We start from the raw sequence: 27500 nt of genomic DNA on the forward strand, positions 1-27500 counted from the left end.
TTTGTTGTGTAGGTTTTGTTGTTGTTTTATTTGGGGGTGGGGGTGGGGTGGGTGGGTGGGTGGTGGGTGATGGTACTATGTTGTTCTTTCTTTCTCTTTCTTTCTCTATTTCTCTTTCTTGTTCTCTCTCTTTCTCTGTCTTTCTCTCTCTCTGTCTCTCATTCTGTCTCTCTCTCTCTCTGTCTCTCTTTCTCTCTCTCTTTCTCTCTCTCTTTCTCTCTCTTTCTCTTTCTCTCTCTGTCTCTCTCTCTCTCTCTCTCTCTCTCTCTCTCTCTGTAAGGCATTGATATTGCTTATCATGCGACCAAAAGCAATGATTATACTTCCCTATATAAGTTCACTATTATAATGCAAGTATTCAATCTTGACCTGACTCTTCCTGCTTCCTGTGCCCTCTTCCGTCTTCAACTGCAGAAAGTGACTCAGGAGCCATATATAAGCAAGGTCAGAAGGAATCCAGGTCAGAAGGGACACAGGCAGGGATCAGGACACAGCTCTGAGTGTATTTAGCAGAGCCACAGTAAAGACCATGACAAGATAACGTCTGTCTTTTTCACTGGGTTACAACTCGTGATAGCTAGGGGGTTACACTCTCTCTCTCTCTCTCTCTCTTTTTCTTTCTCTTTCTTTTTATCTCTCTTTTTGTGTCTCATTTTCTCATGTGGATGACGTTATTCTCCTCCTCTTCTTCTTTCTTCCTCTTTCTCTTTCCATCCGTCTTTTTTCCTTTTCCTCCTCTCTTCCTCCCATCATTCTCCCTGCTTTCCTCTTCCTTCATTTTTTTTTTTCTTCTTCTCTTCCTCCTCCTCGTCGTCCTCGTCCTTCTATTTCTTCAATTTCCTCCTCCTCCTCCTCTGGTCCCCTTCTTCCTCCTCCTCTTCCTTTCTCTGCCACCCTCACTCCCTCCTCCTCTTCCTCTTCTGTCCCTTTCCTCTTTCTCCTCCTATTCCTCCTTCTGTTCTGCCCCCTTCTTCCTCCTCCTCCTCCTCCCCCTTCCCCCTTTATAACTAATCCATCGCACTGTTTACTTCTGCCCTTTGGTCATTTATACGACCGACGCCACAATTACTTCAGAAAACATTGTTGTTTGTCTGAACCGGAAATGAGGATTTGTTGGTACTCTCATTCATGTGTTCTTTGTTTCTTTCGGTCTTGTTTCTGAATTTCTCGCGTGTTCTCAGCTGTAAAGGAAACATATATATATATATATATATATATATATATATATATATATATATATATATATATATGTATATATATATATATATATATATATATATATATATATGTACATATAAATATGTATAAATATATATATATATATATATATATATATATATGTACATATATATATATATAAATATATATATTTATATATATATGTACATATATATATATATATATATATATATATATATATATATATATATATATATGTACATATATATATATATATATATATATATATATATATATATATATGTATGTATGTATATGTATGTATGTATACACACACACACACACACACACACACACACACATATATATATATATATATATATATATATATATATATATATATATATATATATTGTGTGTCCCTTTCCTTCCTTTCATTCCTCTCATTTTGACAAACCGGCAATCTACCAATTTATAGATGAATGAACGAAAAAGACAAAGCTATTCAGCTAGAAATGATAACGACCAAGCTAATGGTAATGATATGATAATGATGATGTTGGCGATAATGATGATGATAACGATAATGATAAAGGATGATACTAAGAATACTAATGACAACAAATATGATGATGAAGATGATATTGATAGTGATATAGATGGCGATAATCAAAATGTTATGATTACTATTATTGATAAGTAGTAGTAGTAGTGGTAGTGTTATAATTATCGTTGTTATTATCATCATTATCATTATCATTGTTACATTTATCACTGACATCACCAATACTACTAGTACTCTTAGGCCCGTAGTAAAGAACCTGTCGGGTGTGGGGCGTGGGGATAATGTGACGGGTGTCGGGCGTAGGGCACCCGTCTGCATGTTTGACAGTAAAGAACGTGTGTCGGTGGGCTTGTTTGTCAGTGATGCCAACCTGTCCAATGAGACGTATAGATCGGACGATTTTGGAAGCCTTGATCGATGTAAACAACACCTGAGAGCGCACAATTGAAACATGAATATAATTTTATTTATTATATTTCATTCACAAAAAAGCCGACTTCGTTTATCTCTCTATAATGAGACGTAGAGATCGGACAATATTGGTAGCCTTGATCGACGTGAACATCACCCGAGAGCGCGCACTTGATACATGGAAAGCCAACTACTGAAGGTAAATATTAATTTTATTTGTTATATTTCATGGTTCATTTACGAAAAAACTACTTTGTTTGTCTTTCTGTAATTATTAATTAATGTAATTAATTAATGTAATTGTAATTAATGTAATTGTCTTTCTGTAATTCACATCGAACGAAGATCGCAGGTGGAAGGGAGTAGTTGCCAAATAGTATTTTCGATGAATCGGGTTTTAATAGCAGGTCTACACATATAATTGCTCGAATTTATATTTAAATTCACTGCGTAAATAACAGATTGCAATTATTTGTAACTGTAATATAAAGATATAAAGATATTTCTAGAAGAAAGAGAGTTGGTTTAACTGGCGGTATGTAGTAAGAATATAAATCCTGAAATACAATTTCACCTTTTAAGTCTCGTAAACAAAAGATACATATTTGTTTTGGACCAGACGATGTGATAATTTATATTAATAAAATTACATAATATGCACTATATTATATAATATAAAACTAACGATGATATCCTCCCATAAACAAACTTTTTATATTGACGGGTATATCTGTGGGGAGGGGGTAGGCACCCGAGGAAAACTCCCGACGTTCCAATACTAATCCTCGGAAATCCCATTTTCTTTACTGCGAACACTGGACGGGTAACCCGTCACGACATGTTCTTTACTACGGGCCTTAGTATCACTGATATCATAATGATTATAATCATTATTATTATTATCATTACTATTTTTGTCATTATAATTTTTATCATTGTTTTGTTGATATCATTATCATTATGATATTTACAATTATTATCATCATTATCATTATTGTTATCATTATCATTATCATTGTTATTATCATTATCATCATCACCAGTATTATTATTAGTAATAGCAGTAGTATCATTGATATCATAATCATCATCATCATTATCATTATTATAATTATCACGACTATTGTTATCATCATCATTACCATTACCATTTTTATCACTGTTGTTGTTATCACCATCATTTTCATTATGATCACTACTATTATCATTATCCTCATTATTGCTACTATAATCATCATGATAATAATGATAATAATGATAATCGAAACAGAATCAAACTCTGATGAACTATCAAGTCGAAACACACAAAGTGACAACGATTTTTTTTTTTTTTTTTTTACGGAATTGATAAGATAACTCATATCCGATGAACGTGATACGCTGTTGCTGTAATGTGATAAGGTTGAAGATCTGGTTGCTTTTACAGAGAGATTTCGACCATCGAGGAGAGTCTGTATTTTTTTTTTCTTTTTTTTTTTGGTGTTTTTGTTGTTGTTGTTTTGATGTTTGTTTTTTTTTTTTTTTTTTTTTTTTTTTTTTTTTTTTTTGGGGGGGGGGTGAGGGGTGGAAGGGTTCTTTTTTATGTGATAATTGTGTCGTTTGGTTGTTTATTTTATACTTCTATCTAGTTATATTCCATATATTCAATTATTCTCTTTCTGTTCATCATTAATCAGCAAAGGCAATTTGTTCATTCGTTGCAATTGCTAATGATAATGGCTGCAGTATATACCACGTACAACTTATGTACATCTATTTTGTTTCTCACACACCATATATAACATTTATTCATAATGTATACTTATGTACAGCATATAATATTATATACATTTAACTTTTATATAACTTTTGTTTTTCCTGCTTATGTTCAACAAGCATTATATATACAAATTTATAAAATATATACCATATAGGTATCATTTTATAAACATTTTCTCTCCTATATACAATCTTGTTATTTACACACTTGAATATTATTTTTTGTAACCACAAAAAATACTTTCATATCACGTAATCTTCGTTTATTTATTTAGTTATTTATCTTATTCTTTATTTTTACATGTATCATATTCCTTTATCCGTCCTTCCATCCACCTCACCCACCCGTCATATTTCCTCCATTTTTAATTTTCCTTTTTTTTTCCTTCTTCTTTTTTAATGTTTATTTTTATGGCATTTGTATAACACTTCAGATTTTTTTTATTCGATGGAAGGCGGGCGGCGATCGTCAAGCGATACCGGTTTATGGTTCTCTCGAGATAAAGCGATTGTTTTATGTGTGGGTCTTGTTGTGATGATTACTATGTACTCGTGAAAAATGCCACGCGGTTTCATTAGAGTTGAGCCGCGGCTTCGTAGGGATAAATTGCGGTTACGTGAAGCTTTGGCTTCGTTAGGGATAAATTGCGGTTACATAAAGCTATGGCTTCGTTAGGGATAAATTGCGGTTACGTAAAGCTATGGCTTCGTTAGGGATAAATTGCGGTTACGTAAAGCTATGGCTTCGCTATGGATAAATTGCGGTTACGTAAAGCTATGGCTTCGTTAGGGATGAATTGCGGTTACGTGAAGCTTTGGCTTCGTTAGGGATAAATTGCGGTTACATAAAGCTATGGCTTCGCTAGGGTTAAATTATATAAAGATAGGGATAAACTGTCGATACATGAAGCTGCGGTTTCGGTAGAGTATTCCTGTTATATAAAGCTGCTGTTTCGTTAGAGTTGTGAGGTTACCTAAAGGCGCAACTTTATTAGGATGAAAATGTTGATGCATAAATCCGCGGTTTCGGTATGTTTCGACTGCGACTTCCACCCTTTTTTGCGTCCTATACATATCATTTGAGGAAAAATAAGCGCTCTTTATCATAAAGTATCAATTCGTATCTAGTGAGACAATATATGCCATTATTATATGCAGAAAGAACAAAATTTGGGCAGATCCCCGAACGGAGATACAGTTTTTTGTTGTTTTTTTCCGACATTGAAGAAGGAATCCCGCAAGGTGACACACTATCACCTTCTATCTTTGTTCTCACTCTCGATCAGACCTCGAGAACCTCACTTGATAAATACTTTTATCTGGGTTTATCTTTATCACCAAGACTCCCTGAAAAAAAAAATAATAATAAAAATGATGTTGACTATGCAGATGACTCAGCTGATTGTCACTGCAAACAATATAGTCAATGTCACAGCTCTGCTTCATCAGCTGGAAAAGGCAGCTAGCGATGTCGACCTCCTTGTCAGGGCATCAAAGACTGAATTTATTAGTTTCGATAAGTGAGGGACAGTATAAAGTCTCTCAGGTGAACCAGTCAAATCTGTCGGATTATTCACATATCTGGAGTTATGGGGAAAAAAAAGAGAGAAACGTAGTACTGACTATCGTGCTTCGTGTTCCTTATCATGTTGATTTGTGTTGCTGATTTACAGGTTTTTTTTTTTTTTTTTTTTTTTTTTTTGATTGTGTGTTTGATTGTGTGCGTCTTTGCGTTTGTGTGTGTGTGTATTTATGTGTATATGTGAGTGTATGTGTCTGTATGTGTTTGTTTAGATGTGTGTCCGCGCGCGTGTGTGTGTATGTGTTTGTTTAGATGTGTGTCCGCGCGCGTGTGTGTGTATGTGTGTCCGCATGCGCACGCGTGTGTGTGTATGTGTGTTTGTGTGTGTGTGTATGAAGAGTACGGAGGCAGCAATAAGAGGGAGAGAGAGAGAGAGAAGCAGCGACGGAAGGAATTCCCAAAAGTGTTCAAAATTTCCATCTTCCTTTCTGTGACGATAAATTTCAATGCATAGGAATCAGCATTGCAAGGTTGACGGTATTGCAATTTATGTTCCTCCTATTTCATAAAGGAAATTTATGCATAGTTCTTGGGGGAAATATTCAGAGGGGAAGTACAATAGATTTCAATATATTGAGGAATGTCTGATGATGGGACAAGCAGGTTATCTAACAGTGCATTCGTTAGCTGTTTGATCATTTCTATTGTAATGGTAATTCTAAATTAGCTTCATTGTTATATTATTATTGACATTTGTGTCATTTTGCCATTATCGATATTGTTGTCATTATCCTAATCCTCTTTGTCCTTCTCTTCCTCCTCCTCTCCTTCTTCCTCTTCCTCCTTCTCCTTCTCCTCTTCCTCCTTCTTTTCCTCCACGTCCTTCGACTCCTCTTTTTCTTCCTCTTGCTCCTCCTCTTCCTCTTTCTCCTTCTCCTTCTCCTTCATCTTCTCCTCATCCTTCTCCATTTTCTCCTCTTCCCCCTCCTCCACCTTTTCATCATCACCACCATCACCATACCGATAATCTTCTCCCCTAGTTAAAAAATAATAATAAAACAAGGAAGTAATAATAGTAATAAAACAAATAAAAAGAAGTAAATAATAATAGTAATAAAACAAATTAAAAAAAAAAAACGAAGAAAGTAATAATAGTAATCGAAATAAAGCAGAAAAAAATAATAAAATAACCACTTAATTTCATCACTCACCCTCCCCCCTCTCCCTCAGCCAATCGCCACAACGGGAACACCCACAACGCCCACAACCACCGTAGAACCGCCACCCACTTTGGAAAACTACCGCCTGCCCACGGCTCTGGAACCGGTTCATTATGCAGTCAAACTTCAGCCTTTTATTAATGGGAACTTCAGCATCATGGGTCATGTGGAAGTTGAACTGAAGGTTCTGAAGGCGACCTCGAACATCACACTTCATATGGCTGATATCTTTCATCACTCACACTCCCCCCTCTACCCTCAGCCAATCGCCTCAACGAACACCCACAACGCCCACTACCTCCGTAGAACCGCCCACCCACTTTGGAAAACGACCGCCAGCCCACGCTCTCTGTAACCGGTTTCATCACTCACCCTCCCCCCTCTCCCTCAGCCAATCGCCACAACGGGAACGCCCACACCGCCCACAACCACTGTAGAACCGCCACCCACTTTGGAAAACTACCGCCTGCCCACGGCTCTGGAACCGGTTCATTATGCAGTCAAACTTCAGCCTTTTATTAATGGGAACTTCAGCATCATGGGTCATGTGGAAGTTGAACTGAAGGTTCTGAAGGCGACCTCGAACATCACACTTCATATGGCTGATATTTTCATTATGTTTTTTTTTGAAACTTCAGCATCATGGTCATGTGGAAGGTGAACTGAGTACTGAAGCTACCTCGAACATCACACTGTGGTGTTTTTTTTTTTTTTTTATTTTTTTTTTTTTTTTTTTTGTTTTTTTGATTTTTTTTTTTGTTTTTTTTTGTGTTTTTTTTTTTTTTTTTGTTTTTGTTTTTGGTTTTTGTTTTTTGTTTTTTGGTTTTTTTTTTGGTTTTTGTTTTTTTTTTTTTTTTTTTTTTTTTTTTTTTTTTTTGTTTTTTTGTTTTGTTTTTTTTTTTTTATTTTTTTTTGGTTTACTTTTTTTGGTTTTTTTTTTTTTTTTTTGGTATTTTTTTTTTTTTCACTTTTTCATTTTTTTTTTTTTTTTGGTTTTTGTATTTTTTGGTGTTTTTTTGTTTAACTCAGTTTTTTTTTGGTTTTTGTTTTCACACTAGAAATTTTTGAGTTTTGTTTTTTTTTTTTTTTTTTTTTTTTTTTTTTTTTTTTTTTTTTTTTTTTTTTTTTTTTTTTGGTTTTTTTTGTGTTGTTTTTTGGTATTTTTTTTTTTTTTTTTTTTTTTTTTTTTTTTTTTTTTGTTTTTTTTACATTGTTTTTATTTTTTTTTTTTTTATATGTTTTTTTTTTTTATATATATGTTTTTTTTTTTTTTTTTTTTTTTGTTTTTTTTTATTTTTTTAACGACTTTTTTTTTTTTTTTTTTTATTTTGCACTTTTTTGTCTTTATATTGGTTTCATTTTTTTTGCACGGCCTATTTTTCCTCAGTTGCATGTTGCACGACCTCCTTCCATTCATGTTGCACGCACCTCCCTCTTTCATGTTTGCTACGACCCTCTCTCTCACTCATGTTGCACGACCTCCTCTCCCTTCACATGTTTAACGACCTCCTCTCACTCATGTGTGCATGACCTAACTCTTCTTTCTTTTCACGAACCTCCCTCACTTCTCATGTTGCAACGACCTCCTCTCACTCTTTTGCACACTCCTATCCGCATGTTGCATGTTGCACACGTCTCCTCGCAACCATTGTTGCGACGACCTCCTCTCACACATGTTTCACGACCTCCTCTCGTTCATGTTGCACGACCTACTCTCACTCATTTGCACAACACTCCGCTCATCATGTTTCACGACCCTCCTTTCCTTCATGTTGCAAACGAACCTCCTCCATCCATGTTGCACGACCTCCTCTCTCATGGTTCACGACCTCCTCTCATCGCATGTTGCAACGACCTCCTCTCATTCCATGTGCACACCCTCCTCTCATTCCATGTTGCACCACGACCTCTCCTCAACTCATGTTTGCAACGAACCCATTTCCTTCATTTGCACGACCTCCTCTCATTCATGTTGCTACGACCTCCCTTTCCATCATGTGCACACCTCTCATTCATTTGCACCACCCCTCTCCTTCATGTAGCACGACCCCTCTCATTCATGTTGCATTGCACGACACCCCCTTTCCTTCATGTGCAGCACACGACCTCCTCTCTTTCATGTTGCACACGACCTCCTTTCCTTGCATGTTGTCACGTCCTCTCATTCATTTGCAACCACCTCCTCCCTCCTCTCCTCATGTTGCACGACCCTCCTCTCATTCATTTGCACGACCGTCCTTTCTTTCCCCCCCCAAATAATGTTGCACGAAACCTCCTCTCATTCATGTTGCATCCAATACCTCCACACAATCATTCCTCTCACGCTTTCCTCTTACTTTCGCATAACGACTTAATTTCACGCTTTTATCGCCTCTCCTTCACGTTGCTTGAAATCTTCTCATGTTGCACGACCTCCTCTCCTTCATGTTGCACGACCTCCTCTCATTCATGTTGCACCACCTCCCTCATTCATGTTGCACGACCTCCTCTCACTCATGTTGCACGACCTCCTCTCCTTCATGTTGCACGACCTCCTCTCACTCATGTTGCATGACCTCCTCTTCTTCATGTTGCACGACCTCCTCTCACTCATGTTGCACGACCTCCTCTCACTCATGTTGCACGACCTCCTCTCACTCATGTTGCACGACCTCCTCTCACTCATGTTGCACGACCTCCTCTCACTCATGTTGACGACCTCCTCTCTTCAGGTTGCACGACCTCCTCTCACTCATGTTGGCACGACCTCCACTCATTCCTGTTGCACGACTCCTTTCCATTCATGTTGCACGACCTCCGAGCTCTCATCCATGTTGCACGACCTCCTCTCATCCATGTTGCGCGACCTCCTCTCATTCATGTTGCACGACCTCCTCTCATCCATGTTGCAAGCAAACAACGACGCGTCCTCGTCATTCCGATGTTGCACGAGCCTCCACTCACTCATGTTGCACGACCCCACTTTCCCTTCATGTTGCTCGACGCTCCTCTCATTCATTTGCACGACCTCCTTTCGCTTCTGTTGCAACTCCTCTCATTCATGTTGCACCACCTCCCCTCCTTCATGTTTGCACCACCTCCTCTCGATTCATGTTGCAGTCACGTCTCCCCTTTCCTTCATGTAGCACACGACTCTCCTCTCATGTCATGTTGCACGACCATCCTTTCCTTCATGAATGCACGACCTCTCATTTCTGTGCAACTAGCGTATAGTTGAAGCTTCTTATCGAACACACCTCCTCTCCTAATGTTGCACAGTAACCTCCTCCATTCATGTTGCACGACCTCCTTTACTCATGTTGCACGACCTCGCTCGACATTCATGTTGCACACTCCTCTCCTTCATGTTTGCTAACGACCCTGCCTCACATTCATGTGCACCACCTCCTCTCCAGTCATGTTGGCCTCGACCTTCTCCTCTCATCATTTGCACCAAACCACCTCCCCTCCTTCATGTTGCACCACCTCCTCTCATTCATGTTGCACGACCCCCTTTCCTTCATGTTGCACCACCTCCTCTCATTCATGTTGCACGACCTCCTTTCCTTCATGTTGCACGGCCTCCTCTCTTTCATGTTGCACCACCTCCTCTCCTTCATGTTGCACGACCTCCTTTCCTTCATGTTGCACGACCTCCTCTCCTTCATGTTGCACGACCTCCTCTCCTTCATGTTGCACGACCTCCTCTCATTCATGTTGCACGACCTCCTCTCATTCATGTTGCACGACCTCCTCTCATTCATGTTGCACGACCTCCTCTCCTTCATGTTGCACGACCTCCTCTCTTTCATGTTGCACGACCTCCTCTCATTCATGTTGCACGACCTCCTCTCCTTATCCTTTTACTGCTCTCTATCTCTTCCTCTCATTCATGTTGCACGACCTCCTCTCATTCATGTTGCACGACCTCCTCTCATTCATGTTGCACGACCTCCTCTCACTCATGTTGCACGACCTCCTCTCATTCATGTTGCACGACCTCCTCTCATTCATGTTGCACGACCTCCTCTCATTCATGTTGCACCACCTCCTCTCATTCATGTTGCACCACCTCCTCTCTTTCATGTTGCACGGCCTCCTCTCCTTCATGTTGCACGACCTCCTCTCACTCATGTTGCACGACCTCTTCTCATTCATGTTGCACGGCCTCCTCTCATTCATGTTGCACGACCTCCTCTCATTCATGTTGCATGACCTCCTCTCATTCATGTTGCACGACCTCCTCTCATTCATGTTGCACGGCCTCCTCTCATTCATGTTGCACGGCCTCCTCTCATTCATGTTGCACGACCTCCTCTTCTTCATGTTGCACCACCTCCTCTCATTCATGTTGCACGACCTCCTCTCCTTCATGTTGCACGGCCTCCTCTCCTTCATGTTGCACGACCTCCTCTCATTCATGTTGCACGGCCTCCTCTCCTTCATGTTGCACCACCTCATCTCATTCATGTTGCACGGCCTCCTCTCCTTCATGTTGCACCACCTCCTCTCATTCATGTTGCACGACCTCCTCTCCTTCATGTTGCACCACCTCATCTCATTCATGTTGCACGGCCTCCTCTCCTTCATGTTGCACCACCTCCTCTCCTTCATGTTGCACGACCTCCTCTTCTTCATGTTGCACCACCTCTCATTCATGTTGCACGACCTCCTCTCCTTCATGTTGCACGGCCTCCTCTCCTTCATGTTGCACCACCTCCTCTCATTCATGTTGCACGACCTTCTCTCATTCATGTTGCACAACCTCCTCTCATTCATGTTGCACGACCTCCTCTCCTTCATGTTGCACGACCTCCTCTCATTCATGTTGCACGACCTTCTCTCATTCATGTTGCACGACCTCCTCTCATTCATGTTGCACGACCTCCTCTCATTCATGTTGCACGACCTCCTCTCATTCATGTTGCACGACCTCCTCTCATTCATGTTGCACGACCTCCTGCTATTTCTATCAAGGGTATTGGCTTTTCATTTATCGTTACCCCGGATGCCATTTTCATCATCAAGGGTGATTACCTAATGGCGGCTGATGGGAATATAGACCTTATTGGAGAGAGTGGAGGGGTAGGGAGAGAGGGGGAAGGAGGGAGGGAGGAGGGAAGGAGGGAGAGATTAAAATAGATAGATGGATAGAGAGGGAGAGGGAGAAAAAAGGGAGAGAGTAAGAGAGAAAGAGGGGGGGGGAGATAGAAAGAGAGAGAGAGAGAGAGAGAGAGAGAGAGAGAGAGAGAAAACGAAAGACAGAGAAAGATATAGATTTAGAGAGAGGTAGGCGGGGGGAGAGAAAGGGAGAGAGAGAGAGAAAGTGAAAGACAGAGAGAGAGAAAAAAGTACATTGTGCATATTACATAGAGCATATAAGGAGGATACACAAAAAAAGTAAAAAAAAAAAAAAGGTAAAGACAGGAAAAGACGAAAGATTTTTTTTAAAAAAGAAGAGAGAAAATAAAAAGAAACACATACGCTCTCCCTCCCCTTTCGCCTCTCTTCTCTCCCCACCCTCTTCCGCCTCCCTCCACCCGCATGTAAAATCTTTTCCCCTCGCCCCTCACCGCTCCCCTCACCCCTAACCCCTCGCCCCTCACCCCTAACCCCTCCCCTCACCCCTCGCCCCTCACCTTCCCCTCACCCCTCCCCTCACCCCTCCCTCCTCACCCCTCCCCTAGCCCCCTCACCCCTCTCCCCTCACCCCTCACCCCTCCCCTCATCCCTCCCCTCACCCCTCGCCCCACCCCTCCCCTAGCCCCCTCACCCCTCACCCCTAACCCCTCCCCTTCCCCTCACCCCTAGCCCCCTCACCCCTCACCCCTAACCCCTCCCCCCTCCCCTCACCCCACCCCTCAACCCCTCACCCCTCACCCCTCTCCCACCATATACTTCCAGCTGAAGAGCAAATCCGACCTCAACGAAATAGAAACAATATTGAGGTACGACTACGACCCTGCCAGAGAGTTCTTCATTGTTCACTTGTCTGAAGAACTACCCGAGGACAGCGAGGTCGTTCTTGCCATGGCGTTTGAGGGTTATCTGAACGACCAGCTGAGGGGTTTCTACAGGTCGTCGTATGTGAATGAAGAAGGGAATGAGACGTGAGTTTGGTGGTTGTTGTTTTTTTTGGTTTATTCGTGTTTGTTTGTGGGTGGTTATTTTCGTGTGTTTTTTTTTCTATTTGTTTGTGGTTTGTTTTGTTTGTTATTATTTTGAGGTTTATTTGTTGTTATCATTTTCATTATCGTTGTTTTTGTTATTATCCTTATCATCGTCATTATTATCATTCTTATTATTATCGTCCTTTGAATTATTGTTATTGTTATTATCATTATTATCATTATCAATATCATTAAAATTATGATGATGACAGAATGGTATTGATTGTAATGATAATAATGATGATGATGATGATGATAATGATAACAGTAGTGATAACAATGATAACAATAACAATAACAACAATAATAACAATAGTAACAACAAAAATAATTACAATACTAGCAATGCTAATCAAGAAAACAACCAATCACAAATAATCACAATCCTATGAATGACACCCTCCATGATAACAAGACTACAACAACACCCTTTCCCACCACACAGGATGTTGGCAGCAACACAATTCCAACCCACAGACGCCAGAAGGGCTTTTCCTTGCATGGACGAGCCTGCTTTGAAAGCCACATTCACCGTGTCTTTGGCAAGAGAGGAACACATGACAACCCTTTCCAATATGCCTGTTTATGACACCGTGCCTGTGTAAGTGGGGGTTTGGTTGTGTTGGGGTGGGGGGTGGGGTGGGAAGAAGGAAGGGGGTTTGGTTGTGGGGGGGTTAAGGGGTGGGGGAGGAAGGGGGTTTGGTTGTGGGGGGTAGGGGGTGGGGTGGGGGGAAGGAAGGGGGTTTGGTTGGGGTTGGGGTTTGGTTGGGTTGTGTTTGTGTGTAGAGAGGGAGAGAGAGGAATTGGGTTGTGTGGGTTTGGTTGTGTGTCTGAGGGGTTGTATGTGTTTGTGTGGATGGGAGGGGGGGAGGGTAGGATAGCGTTGTACTGTATGTGTTGCGTTGGGGGGAGGGAGAGGGGGTGGGGTTAGGTTGGGGTTGGGGTGTGTGTGTATGTGTGTGTGTGTGTGTGTCAAGAAAAAGGTGTTAGGTTGTGTGTGTGCTGAGCTTATGTGATTTTGGTTAGTTTGATTGTGTTTGAGGTTGAGATGGATGAGGTTGAGGGATCTCTTGTCCACGTTGAGATGGGGGGGGGGGGTCTGTGTGTGTGTGTGTGTGTGTATATTCATCTTCACATTATAAATAACTGTACCTAATTATGTGATTGCATGGGTAAGGTTGCATGAGAATTTATATATAAAAAAGAACACATATTGCAGCTCTTTCTTTACCCCTGACCTAATTTGACCCCCAGGGAAGGTCAAGAAGGCTGGGTCTGGGACCACTACAACACGACAGTCAAGATGTCGACCTACTTAGTGGCTTTCATTGTCTCCGATTTCGACTTTGCAACTTCTATGGCCGGCGAGACAAATTTCACTGGTGAGTTGCATGTAAATTTTTTTTCTTCTTTTTTGTCTTCTTTTCCTCCTCTTTCGTCTTCGTCTTCTTCTTCGTCTTCGTCTTTTTCTTCTTCATCTTTTAATTATTATTATTCTTTTCTTCTACTTCTTTTTCTTTTTCTCTTCCTTTTCTTCATCTTCCTCTTTCTTTTCCTTTCTTCTTCTTCTTCTTCTTCCTCCTCTACTTCTTCTTCTCCTTCATCTTCTTTTCCTTCTCCTTCTCCCTCTTCTTCTTTTATCACTTCTTTTTCTTTTCTTCTATTTCATCTTCTTCTCCTACTCTTCCTCCTCCTCCTTCTCCTTATTCTTCTCTTCTTTTTTTCTTCTTCTTCTTCTTCTTCTTCTACTGCACCTCCTACTCATCTATCTCATTTTCCTTCTCCCTCTCCTTCTACTTACGTCTTCCTTTTCTTCTTCTTCTTCTTCTTCTCCCTCTTCCTCTTCTACCTCTCCTACTCCCCTCATCCTTTTTTCTCTTCCCCTTCTTAAGATTATAATTTTCTTAATGTATTTCTTACCTTTTCGTCCTGTGATTTTCTGTTGCTGATGCTGTTACAATTATCATGGTTGTTTTAATCATTATAATTAATTTTCTCTGGTTTCTAATTTTTTATGGCTTCCCTGTCACTTTGGTGTTTCGCTTCCGTGTCTCTCTCTCTCTCCTTTCATTATTTACTCCATCTCTCTTTCTCTCTGTCTGTGTGTCTGAATCTCTCTCTCTCTATCTCTATCTATCTCTCTCGTCTCTCTCTCTATATCTATCTATTTTTCTTGCTTTCTCTCTCTCTCTCTCTCTTTCTCTCTCTCTCTCTCTCTCTCTCTCTCTCTCTCTCTCTCTCTCTCTCTCTCTCTCTCTCTCTCTCTCTCTCTCTCTCTCTCTCTCTCTCTTGCTTTCCCTCCCCTATCCCCCTCCCCCCCCCCCTCTCTCTCTCTCTCTCTCTCTCTCTCTATCTATCTATCTATCTCTCTCTCTCTCTCTCTCTCCATCCATCTCTCTCTCTCTCTCTCTCTCTCTCTCTCTCTCTCTCTCTCTCTCTCTCTCTCTCTCTTTCTCTCCCCTCCCCCCCCCCTCTCTCTCTCTCTTTCTCTTGCTCCCCCCCCCCCCATCCTCATGTGTTTGCTGATGTATCCTTCTCACCAAAGATTAATATCACGCAATAAAAAATACTGATATAATAAAGCTTAATAAGATAACATTTTTATTCTTAAAACACACAAAAAAGTTGACACTAATATAAGATTTTTTTCTGCAACATTTTTATTGCAATATCTCTGCCGCGATAAGTGAAAAAATGTTTACCGAGTTTTTTGTTTGTTTGTTTTTTAGAGGTTTATCGCCGTTTTATTTTATTTTTTCTTTCTTTCTTCTTTTTTTAAAGCTGTTTGTTTATTTACTTATCTAGTGCATTTTATTGTCGTTTTTTTTCAACATTGATTGCATTTATAACGATCTCTTTTTTTCTAATTCTCTAGTGTTATTATTACCAATCATGCTACCAGTATCACCATCAGTGTCATCACCTCATCATCCTTAAAGTCAACATCACCATAACCACCACTACCATCATCACCTTCCCTTCCAACACCATCCTCACCACTATAAACACCATCACCACAACCACAACCACCATTCCTGCCACCATCCACGCTATCACCACAACCACTACCACTATCCCCATCACCACCATAACCACAACCACCATTCCCACCACCATCCCCACCATAACAACCATAACCACCACCCACCTTCTTTCTCCCTCGCAGTGTGGGCGCGTCCGGAAGCCATAGCCCAGGCGGACTACTCCCTCGACGTGGGCGTGAAGGTCCTCACTCACTTCGAGTCCTACTTCGACATCCCGTATCCTTTGCCCAAGCAGGACATGATCGCAGTTCCTGATTTCGCCGCGGGAGCTATGGAGAACTGGGGGCTCATCCTCTACAGGTGGGGGTCAGGGGGGAAGGGGGAAGGGGGTGAGGGGGGGAAGGGGGTGAGGGAGGAAGGGGGGTATGGGGAGGGGAAGGGGGTATGGAGAACTGGGGACTCATCCTCTACAGGTGAGGGGTCAGGGGGTCAGAGGGGGAAGGGGGGAAGGGGGGTCAGGGGGTGGGGAAGGGGGTCAGGGGGGTATGGGGAGGGGAAGGGGGTATGGAGAACTGGGGACTCATCCTCTACAGGTGGGGGTCAGGGGGGTCAGGGGGGAAGGGGGTGTATGGGGTGGGGAAGGGGGTCAGGGGGGTATGGGGAGGGGAAGGGGGTATGGAGAACTGGGGACTCATCCTCTACAGGTGGGGGGAAGGGGGGAAGGGGGGGTATGGGGAGGGGAAGGGGGTCAGGGGTTATGGGGAGGGGTTCTGGGGGTATGGGGGGTTATGGGGAGGGGAAGGGGGTCAGGGGTTATGGGGGTATGGGGAGGTATGGGGAGGGGAAGGGGGTCAGGGGTTATGGGGAGGGGAAGGGGGTCAGGGGGGTATGGGAGGGGAAGGGGGTGAGAGGTTATGGGGGTTATAGGTATGGGTGGAGGGTGTTTCGAGTGAGAGGGGGAGGGGAGGAGAGGGAGGGAGAGAGAGAGACATAGAAAAGGAGGGAGAAAGAGAAAGAAAGAGAGAGAGAAAGAAAGAAAGAGAATGAAAGGGAGAGGGACATAGAAAGGGAGGGAGAAAGAGAGAGAAATAAAAAATAAAAGAAAGAGAAATAGAGAAAAGGAGAGAGAGAAAAAAAAAGAAAGAGAGAGAGAGTAAGAAAAAGAAAGAGAGAGAGAGAGAGAGTAAAATACATATACACAACATATTCAATCATTACACATGAACTTCAACAAAGTCACTCCTTCAAAACAAAAACAAAAATCATATCACAAAGATTCTACAACAAAAAAGTCGTCATTTTTTTAACCCTCCTGAAACGACAAGATATTAAAAGCCTATGATATAATATCAAGATCCACATTTCATATTAAATGAAGTCACACAACGTCTTTCCCAGAAGCGTTTTTAATAAGAAAGACTTCCACAAGTTTTAACAGTCACAAAGTATCTTAAGAAGTTGTAAGTCAGTTTAATATCCTGTCTGTCAAGTTTGACGCCGAAACTCATAATGTAAGATCGTCCCTCCCCCCCTCCCCCCTCTCTACTCCCTCCACCCCTCTCCACCCCCTTCCACCCCTTCCACCCCTACCTCCACCCCTCACTTCCAAAAAACGGAAAAGGAATTATGATTTAATTCTTCGGTGGGTAAGGGAGGAAAATTTTCCCCCATCAATCTTTTTTTTTTCTTTTTCTTTTTTTTGGTGGGGGAAGAGGGGGAGGGGGTAGAGTTGAGAGGGGGAGGGGAGAGGGAGGGGGAGGGGGGGAGGGGAGGTATTCTTTCTGCTTTTCATTCTCTATTTATTTTGATTTCTATTAATTAATTCATATATTTTCTAGTTGTCTATTTATCTATGGAATGAAGTCTTATACATCTAAATAGAAATCTATTTATCTATATTATGATTTTTTCTTTTTCTATCCATTTATTCTATATGAAACCAAATCGATTTTTTTCCTTCATCACTGACATATTTTCTTTACTGTTTTTGTTTCTCTTCTTTAAATACTTTTTGCATATACATATTTCTTTAAGGTTTTATCGCCTCCATTTTGCTATGTTTTCGTTATAGATATATTTCTTTTGACATAGGTGTTTCTCTAATGTACTCTTGTCTTCTCCTATCCTCTTGTTTCATTTATGTTTTGTTAACTCATTTCATTCTTCTGCATGCTCTCTCTTTTTCTCCAATTTCTAAATTTCTCTCATTTTTTTCTCATTTTCATTGTTTTCTCATTTTCTGCTATTTCTAAATTTCTCTTATTTTTCTCCCATTTTTATTTTTCTCATTTTCTCCTATTTCTAAATTTCTCTCATTTTCTCCTATTTCTGAATTTCTCTCATTTGCTCCCATTTCTAAATATCTCTCATTTTCTCCCATTTCTAAATTTCTCTCATTTTTCCCATTTCTAAATTTCTCTCATTTTTCTCCTTTCTAAATGTCTATCATTTTTTCCCATTTCTAAATTTCTCTAATTTTTTCCCATTTCTAAGTTTCTCTTATTTTCTCCCATTTCTAAATTTCTCTCATTAGCTCCCATTTTCTTAAAATTCTCTCATTTTCTCCTATTTCTAAATTTCTCTCATTTTCTTCTATTTCTAAGTTTCTCTCATTTGCTCCCATTTCTAAATATCTCTCATATTTTACCATTTCTAAATATCTCTCATATTTTACCATTTCTAAATATCTCTCATATTTTACCATTTTAAATATCTCTCATATTTTACCATTTCTAAATTTCTCTCATTTTTTACCATTTCTAAAATTCTCTCATTTTTCTCATTTCCAAATTTCTATATTTTTTTCCCATTTCAAACTTCTCTATTTTTTCCCATTTCTAAATTTCTCTTATTTTCTCCCATTTCTAAATTTCTCTCATTTGCTCCCTTTTCTAAATTTCTTTCATTTTCTCCCCTTTCCTCTCATCTTGATCAAATATCTTTTTTTCAGTTCTATTCATATTATGCCCTCATCATCATATCGTGTCGCAACAGTGACATAGCCAGGTTAAGGCATTTTCAGATAGATCCCTTAATTAAGTCTGTGTTAGAACAATCAGGGTCCAGTGGGCAGGCACTCTGTCAGGATGTGTTTCATGGTTTGTGGGGCACCACAGTCGCAGTTGGGGTTGTCTGACAGCCCCCATGCTGCAAGGGATGCGCGTGTTAGCCCTATTTCACACCTTGCCCGGTTGAGAGTGCACCACTCTTTCCGGGTTAGGTTGGTGCCATTTTGAAAGGTCTCTCCGGGGAGTGGCACTGCGGGGTGTTGGTGTGGCTCTACTGCCGAGTTCCACTTACTCGTGCGTTCCCTTGAGATATTCTGGTCTTCTAACTGTTGGACTGTGGCGAAGCTCTTTCTTGATTTTAGACGACGGGGAGCTTCTTGTTGGTTGTAGAGTTGCAAATCAAAGCAATTAACAGACCCGAGACATTCCTGGGTCTGTTAATTGCTTTGATTTTTCTCTGCTCGACGCAATGTCCCTCCTAATTGAAGGTGGTGCGATACTGGCCAAACGGTAGAGTGATGGTAAAGGGGTTGCTTTGAGTGTACATGTGATGATTCTACAGGCTTCATTCAACACAGGAGGATCTAATTTATGTGCATGACAAGAGCGAGCCCACACAGGAGCACAGTACTCTGCAGCTGAGTAAACCAGGGCCAGTGCTGTCTGTTTAAGGGCGTCTGGTTCTGTCCCCCATTTCGTGGTTGTTAGTTTTCTGAGTAAATTGTTTCGTGCTGAGATTTTTAATTTTAGTTTGTCTACATGGGCCTTAAAGCTGAGATTCCGGTCCAGTGTTACACCTAAATATACTGGGTTGGGCACACTTTCTAGATGGGCGTTGCCCCATGTGATATTTAGTTTTCTATTAGCCTTGTGGTTGACAAAATGGAAAGTTGATACCTGGGTCTTTGTTGGGTTTGCGTTTAGGGTCCACCTGGTATAGTACTCAGAGTAACTATTTAGGGCATTGGTCAGTGTGTTTTCAATGGTATTGAAGTCTTTAGCCTGCGTTGCCAAACAAAGATCGTCAGCATAGATGAATCTGTTAACATCCGGGGGTTGAGGCTGGTCATTGGTGTATATATTGAAAAGGAGTGGGGCCAGGACCGATCCTTGTGGAAGCCCATTTCCCTAGGGCCTCCAGCGGCTTTTCCTCCCATCCATTTCAACAAAGAAACTGCGGTTGCTAAGTAGGGACTGGATGAGTTTTGTTATTGTTTTTTTTTTTAACATTTGTGTCACTTTCAGAATGCCCTTATATATTCTTATCATTATCCTCCTAGTTATGATTAAAATTATTGTTATCATCCCATCTCGCCTCTCCTAACCCTCCTCTTTCTCTCTCTATCTCTCTATCTCTCTATCGACCTCTCTCTCTCTCTTTCTATCTATCAATCTATTTATCTCTCTCTATCTATTATATTTATATATAATTTTTTTTATATATTTTTAATATATTATTATTTATGATTTGGATATGTGCTAGTAGATTTTTTATTTTAATCATTATTATTTTTTATGATTTTATTTTTTTATTTTTTTATTATTATTTTTTTTTTATTTTATATATATACATATTTTATTTAATACACTAAATAACACAAAAAAATGTGATTATTATTGCTGTTATCATTATTATTACCATTATTATTGTTATCATTATTACCATTATTATTGTTATCATTATTACCATTATTATTGTTATCATTATTACCATTATTATTGTTATCATTATTACCATTATTATTGTTATCATTATTACCATTATTATTGTTATCATTATTACCATTATTATTGTTATCATTATTACCATTATTATTGTTATCATTATTACCATTATTATTGTTATCATTATTACCATTATTATTTTTATCATTATTACCTTTATTACTACCACCATTATCATCATAACTATCATCATTTATATCACCATCATCATTATCATTATCAGCATCGTCATTATCATTATTTCCATCATCACCATAATCACCATCATTCTCCCAAACCCATTTTCCCCTTCTCCCCCCCTCCGCCCTCTACAACAGAGAGACTGCCATGCTGTACGACCCGGCCGTCTCCTCGGCGTCGAACAAGCAGCGAGTCGCCGTGGTCGTGGTTCACGAGCTCGCCCACCAGTGGTTCGGGAACCTCGTGACGCCGACCTGGTGGACTGACCTCTGGCTCAACGAGGGTTTTGCTTCCTTCATGGAGTTCATTGGAGTGGATCATGTGAGTTGGTGGATCACTAACAACAACAATCATAACTATAAAATAAGAAAAAAAATACGACTACCAACCCTTCTTCTCACTAACTGACCTTACTTGACCCTTCTTCTTACCAAGTGACCTTCCTTGACCCTTCTTCTCACCAAGTGACCTTACTTGACCCTTCTTCTCACAAAGTGACCTTCCTTGACCCTTGCTGACCTCCAGGTTGAACCCACATGGAGGATGATGGACCAGTTCGTAGTGGACACCCTTCACTACGTGTTCGGAATCGATAGCCTGGAGTCCTCGCATCCTATAAGCATTCCTGTAGGACATCCGAACGAGATCAATGAGATTTTTGATAGCATTTCCTATTATAAGGGTGAGTGTGTGTGTTTTTGTTGTTGTTTTTTTCATGTTTTTATGATCATTATTTTAGTAGTAGTAGTAGTAATTGTAGAAGTAGTAGTGTTGTTGTAGTTATTATTATCAGTATTGTTAATATGATTGTATCATTATTGTTGTTATTGTCATTATCATCATCTTTGTTGTTGTTATTATCATTATCATTTTTATCATTATGATTATTGATATTATTATAATTATATCAGTATTGTTGTTATTATCATTAATATTATTATCAATATCATCATTTTTATTTTATTGATCATCAATAGTGGTATTACTATTACAGCCATTCTTGTCATCATCGCTAGTAATAACAGCAGCAGTTATTTTGTTATTTTGATTATTATCGTTATTACTTTCATTATCATTGATGCTGGTAGTACTGCTAGTATTGTTATTATTAATTTTGCCATTGTCACTAATATCATTATCAACAATTTTACCATTATCGTTATCATTAACAGTATCATTATATTTTCATCATTATCATCACCAACATTTCAGCGTTTTGTTATATTCTCGTTTTTAATTAATGCTAACCTTTGATAATTTCTATATAGTTATTTCTTCTTATGATTTTTTTTTCTTTTTTTTTTTCTTTTTTTGTCTTTTACTTAATATTTTCTGATTTTCTTTCTGATTTCTCCTTCTCTGCTTATCATTCATTTGTTTGTTTCTTTTTTCGTTTTATATTTTTAATTATATTTTGTTTTTATCTTTCTTCTTGTTAACTCTCTCTCTCTCTCTCTCTCTCTCCCTCCCTCCCTCTCTCTCTCTCTCTCTCTCTCTCTCTCTGCGAATGGCTCATTACTACATCTCTCTCTCTCTCTTTTTCCTCCTCTCCTCTCTCCTCCTCTCCCTCTCCCTCTCTCTCTCTCTCTCTCTCTCTCTCTCTCTCTCTCTCTCTCCTCCCTCCCTCTCTCTCTCCCTCCCTCCCTCCCTTTTTCTCTTTCTCTCTCTCTCTCTCTCTCTCTCTCTCTCTCTCTTTCTCTCTCTCGACGCGTGCGCCACGGGCGTTTTCTCTCTCCTCTCTCCTCTCTCTCTCTCTCTCTCTCTCTCTCTCTCTCTCTCTCTCTCTCTCTCTCTCTCTCTCTCTCCCTCCCTCCCTTTCTCTCTTTCTCTCTCTCTCAATCTATCTATCTCTATCTATCTATCTATCTCCCTTTTTCTCTCTTTCTCCCTCTCTCCCTCTCTCCTCTTCACCATCTCCCTTTTTCTTTTCAAAACAGGAGCCTCTGTCATCCGCATGATGTACTTTTTCTTGACTGAAGCAACATTCAAGAAAGGATTGACCAATTACCTGAATAACTTGTAAGTAAAAAAATATATAAGCTTTATAAGTAAAAAAAATGCAAGTAACAAAGTCTAAAGTGCAAAGACGTACCGATTAACAGCATCCAATCAAAACCTAGAATAAATCATAATTCAATCTTATAAGTAATGACTGATGACTCCAGTGAGAAGTAAAAAATGCAAGTAACAAAGTTTATGCAAAGACGTACCGATTAACAGCATCCAATCAAAATCTAAAAATGAATCATAATTAAATCTTATAAGTAATGACTGATGACTCCAGTGAGAAAAAAAAACAAAACTTTTTTTTATTTTCATATGTAATAAATCAAATTCCTTTGGACTAGTGAATACGACGCAGCCGCCCAAGACGACCTTTGGGAATTCCTGACGGCGGCGGCGCACGAGGACAAAACGCTGCCCGACGAAGTAAGCGTCAAGGACATCATGGACACCTGGACGCTACTGACGGGCTACCCTGTGGTCAAGTTGGAGAGGGACGAAGCCGGAACGTCCGCAACGGTCACGCAGGTGGGTAGGTGGGTAGGGGAGGAGGAGTAAGGGAGAGGGAGGAGGGGAGAAGGAAGAGGGGGAGGAGGAGTAAGGGAGAGGGAGGAGGGGAGAAGGAAGAGGGGGAGGCGTACGGGAGAGGGAGTAGGGGTGAGGCGAGTAAGGGAGAAGGAAGTAGGGGAGGAGGAAGAAGGAAGAGGGAGTAGGGGAGGAGGAGTAAGGGAGAGGGAGGAGGGGAGGAGGAGTAAGGGAGAGGGAGTAGGAGAGGAGGGGTAACGGAGAGGGAGTAGGGGAGGAGGAAGAAGGGGAGGAGTAAGGGAGAGGGAGTAGGGGAGGAGTAAGGGAGAGGGAGTAGGGGAGGAGTAAGGGAGAGGGAGTAGGGGAGGAGGAAGAAGGGGAGGAAGAGTAAGGGAGAGTGAGTAGGGGAGGAGGAGTAAGGGAGAGGCGAGTAATGGAGGCAGGTGCGAGAGATGGGGAATGGAGGAACGCGGTGGAAATACAAGCAAGTGGGTTTAGTAGAAAACGAGTGTAAGACAAAAAAAAAACGGAAAAGGAAACAAGCAAAGGAAAGATAAGCAGATAAAGAGAAATCAGAGATGAGAAAGTCAGAAGGATAAAGTAAAAGTCAAACAAAAGAGAGAGAGAGAGACAGAGAGAGAGCGAGAGAGAGAGAGAGAGAGAGAGAGAGAGAGAGAGAGAGAGAGAGGGAGGGAGGAAGAGAGAGAGAGAGAGAGAGAGAAAACAAGTGAGAGACAGAGGCATTAGCACCTCACCAGCCCCCTTCTGCCCCTTCTTCAGGAGCGCTTCCTGTTACTTCCGCCCACGACCGAGCTCTCGGACGCCGCGCCCTCGTGGTGGGTGCCTCTCACCATGACCTCCCAGGACGCCCCCGACTTCACCCAGACGCGCCCCTCCGCCTGGCTGAGCGCGGGCGCCCAGTCGCTCGCCCTCGACGACCTGCCCTCCGCCGACGCCTGGGTCATCCTCAACCTGCAGCAGACGGGCTACTTCCGGGTCAACTACGACGCCAACAACTGGGAGCTTCTGACCAAGCAGCTGCGCGACAGCCACGAGGTCATCCACGTCACCAACCGAGCGCAGGTCATGGACGACGCACTTAACCTCGCTCGCGCAGGTCAGGACGATGCCTTTCGATGTCGACTTGTATAGCAGGGCACATTTTGCTTTGTTTGACCTTTGACCTTCATGGCACTTGGACCTTTCTTTCTCTCTCTCTTTCTTTATCTGTCTATTTATCTATCTTTCTCTCTCTCCCTCTCTCCCTCCCTCCCTTTCTCTCTCTCTTTCTCTCTCTCTCACTCCCTCCCTTTTTCTCCCTATCTCCCTTCCTTTCTCTCCCTCTCTCCCTCCCTCCCTCCCTTTCTCTCTCTCCCTCCCTCCCTCTCTCACTCCCTCCCTTTTTCTCCCTATCTCCCTTCCTTTCTCTCCCTCTCTCCCTCCCTCCCTCCCTTTCTCTCTCTCCCTCCCTCCCTTTCTCCCTCTCTCTTTCTATATCTATCTATCTGTCTATCTATCCCACTGCATCTCCTCTTCTATCTCTCTCTATCTATCTATCTCTTCTTCTCTCTCTGCCCATCTCTCCTCACTCTCTCTCTCTCATCTCTCTCCTCTCTCTCTCTCTCTCACCCCTCTCTTCACTCTCCCCCCCTACCCCCCCCTCACTCTCTCTCCTCTCTCTCTCGCTCTCTCCCCCCCATCATCTCTCTCTCTCTCTCTCTCTCTCTCTCTCTCCTCTCTCTCTCCTCACTCTCTCTCTACGCCGTCTCTCTCTCTCCTCTCAACTCTCTCTCTCCCTCCCTCACCTCACTCTCTCTCTCTCCCACCTTCTTCTCTCCTCTCTCCCTCCCCCCCCTCTCTCATCTCTCTCTCCCCCCCTCTCTCTCTCCCTCTCTCTCTCACCCACCCCTCTCCCCCCCCACCTCTCTCTCTCATCTCCTCCCCCCCCTCTCGCTCTAGCTCTCCTCTCTCTCTCTCTCTCTCTCTCTCTCTCTCTCTCTCTCTCTCTCTCTCTCTCTCTTTCCCTCCCTTTCTCTCACTCCCTCTACCCCCTCTCTTTCTCTCTCTCTCACACACACCTATCGTTATTAGTCCCATCCTTATCATCTCGTAATCATCTCTCTGTTTTCTCTCTCTCTCTTACAGGACAACTCTCCTACGAAACAGCCTTAGGACTAACCTCTTACTTGTCCCAAGAGAAGGAATACACGCCATGGGAAGCTGCCCTGAGTAGCCTGTCCTATCTGGAGAAAATGTTTACACGAACTGCTGGTTATGGGTCTCTGAAGGTAAGGTTTTGGTGGTGGTGGGGGTGGAGGAGGAGGAGGAGGAGGAGGTGGGGGTGGAGGAGGAGGGGGTGGTGGTGGAGGGGGTGGTGGAGGGGGTCGTGGTTGTGGTGGAGGAGGAGGAGGTGGTGGCAGAGGAGGTGGTGGAGAGAAGGAAAGAGGGGTCGTGGGTGGGGTTGGAGGGGGTGGTGGTGGAGGTGTGGTAGAGGAGGAGGTGGTGGAGGTAGAGTGGTGATGTGGTGGAGGGAAGGTGAAGGGGGGTGGGGGTGAAAAGGTGGTCGTGGAGGAGGAGGTGGTGGTGGAGGTGGTGGTGGAAGGGGTGGTGGTGGAGGAGATGGTGGTGGTGGAGGGGGTTGTGGTGGTGGTGGAGGAGAAGGAGGAGGGGGTGGTGGTAGAGGAGGTATGGTGGCAGAGGAGGAGGTAAAGGAGAAGGAGAAGGAGGTGGTCGTGGAGGAGGAGGAGGAGGTGGTGGTGGTGGTGGTGGAGGAGGAGGAGGAGGAGGTGGTTGTGGAGGGGGTAGAGAGGGTGGTGGAGAAGGAGGTGGTGATGGAGGAGGAGGTGGAGGGGGTGGGGGTGGAGGAGGAGGAGAAGGAGGTGGTGGAGGGGGTGGGGGTGGAGGGGGTAGAGGGGGTGGAGGTGGTGGAGGAGGAAGTGGTGGTGGAGGAGGAGGAGGAGGAGGAGGAGGAGGAGGAGGAGGAGGGGGTGGGGGTGGTAGAGAAGGAGGTGGTGGTGGAAGGGGTGGTGGTGGTGGAGGAGGAGGGGGTGGTGGTGGAGGAGGTGGTGGTGGAGGAGATGGTGGTGGTGGAGGGGGTTGTGGTGGTGGTGGAGGTGTGGTGGATTATAAGGGGTGGAGGAGGTGCGGCGATAAAGACATAGGAGTGATGTTAAAGAAAGGAACTGTTAGGTGGAGAGGGAGAAAGGAAGAGGATGGAGGAAGGAGGAGGGCTGGAGAGTACCTGCCTAAGCGGAGGAGGGATAGGAAGAGGTGGAACATCATCAGTAGCTGCTACAGCAGGAGGAGGAGGAGGAGGAGGGGGAGGGGGAGAAAGGTAGGGAGGACGGAGAAGGAAGAGGAGATAGAGGGAGGGAGAATAAAACTGAGAGAGAGGCAGAGAGAGAGAGAGAGAGAGAGAGAGAGAGAGAGAGAGAGAGAGCAAGACAAAGAGAGCGAGAAAGAGAGAGAGAGAGAGAGAGAGAGAGAAAGAAAGAAAGAAAAAGACTGAGAGAGTGAGTGAGAGAGAGAGGTGGGGGTTGGGAGTGAGAAAGAAAGAAAAAAATAATAATAATTAAACCACATGCATTCCTCGAACCTCGAACTCAAAAACAACAACAACAAATAACCTTGATTTCTCTCGCCATAGGCCTATCTACTGAACCTTGTAACATCACTCTACGACGAGGTGGGCTTCGAGGATGACCTTAATGGGCTGCACCTCGACCAGTATAAACGCGCCTTAGCCTTAAGCTGGGCGTGTCACCTCGGTCACCCTCAGTGCGTGAACGAGAGTGTCCGGCAGTTCGAGGAAATGCTGAACGGGACGTGAGTATTGGAGGACGAGGTGGTGGAGGAGGTGGTGGAGGATGGAGGAGGAGGAGGTGGTGGAGGATGGAGGAGGAGGAGGTGGTGGAGGAGGTGGTGGTTAAGGGGGAGGTGGTGGTGGGGGAGGATGGAGGTGGTGTGGGAGGAGGATGGAGGAGGAGGAGGTGGTTTCACAGAGGAGAAGCCGGGTCAAAGGGTCAGAGGGCGAGAGGGGGGAGAGAGGGGAGGGGTTGGTAGGTATGGGGTGAGTATGTGGTGGTGAGAGTGTAGAACAAAGGAGGGTGTTGGGAGAGAAGGGGATTGGAAATATTAAAGGAGGATAGTGAACAAAACGGTTGGAGGAGGTGGGGGGGAGGAGGTGGTGGAGGAGGAGGTGGTTCAGGTGGAGGTGGTGGAGGAGGAGGGGGGGGAGGGGGAGGAAGAGGAGGAGAACGGGGATAGAGGG

At 42.7% G+C, this 27500-nt stretch overlaps 1 protein-coding gene across 1 annotated transcript in view; it reads left to right on the top strand.

Moving 5' to 3' along the window:
• LOC122254568 (aminopeptidase N) overlaps positions 1-27500 on the top strand; it is a 33415-nt gene that overhangs the window by 345 nt on the left and 5570 nt on the right. The window contains exons 2-13 of the mRNA XM_086533563.1: positions 7047-7312; positions 12517-12744; positions 13250-13405; positions 14059-14186; positions 15971-16148; positions 20839-21022; positions 21227-21383; positions 22639-22720; positions 23050-23233; positions 24011-24347; positions 25376-25518; positions 26877-27055. Coding sequence (XP_086389689.1) covers positions 7047-7312; positions 12517-12744; positions 13250-13405; positions 14059-14186; positions 15971-16148; positions 20839-21022; positions 21227-21383; positions 22639-22720; positions 23050-23233; positions 24011-24347; positions 25376-25518; positions 26877-27055 — 2222 coding nt within the window. The remainder of the gene's footprint in view (positions 1-7046; positions 7313-12516; positions 12745-13249; positions 13406-14058; positions 14187-15970; positions 16149-20838; positions 21023-21226; positions 21384-22638; positions 22721-23049; positions 23234-24010; positions 24348-25375; positions 25519-26876; positions 27056-27500) is intronic.

This window comes from Penaeus japonicus, unplaced genomic scaffold, assembly GCF_977035675.1.
Source record: "Penaeus japonicus unplaced genomic scaffold, GWHDUDI00000001_assembly GWHDUDI00000039, whole genome shotgun sequence".
Classification (NCBI taxonomy): Eukaryota; Metazoa; Arthropoda; class Malacostraca; order Decapoda; family Penaeidae; genus Penaeus; species Penaeus japonicus.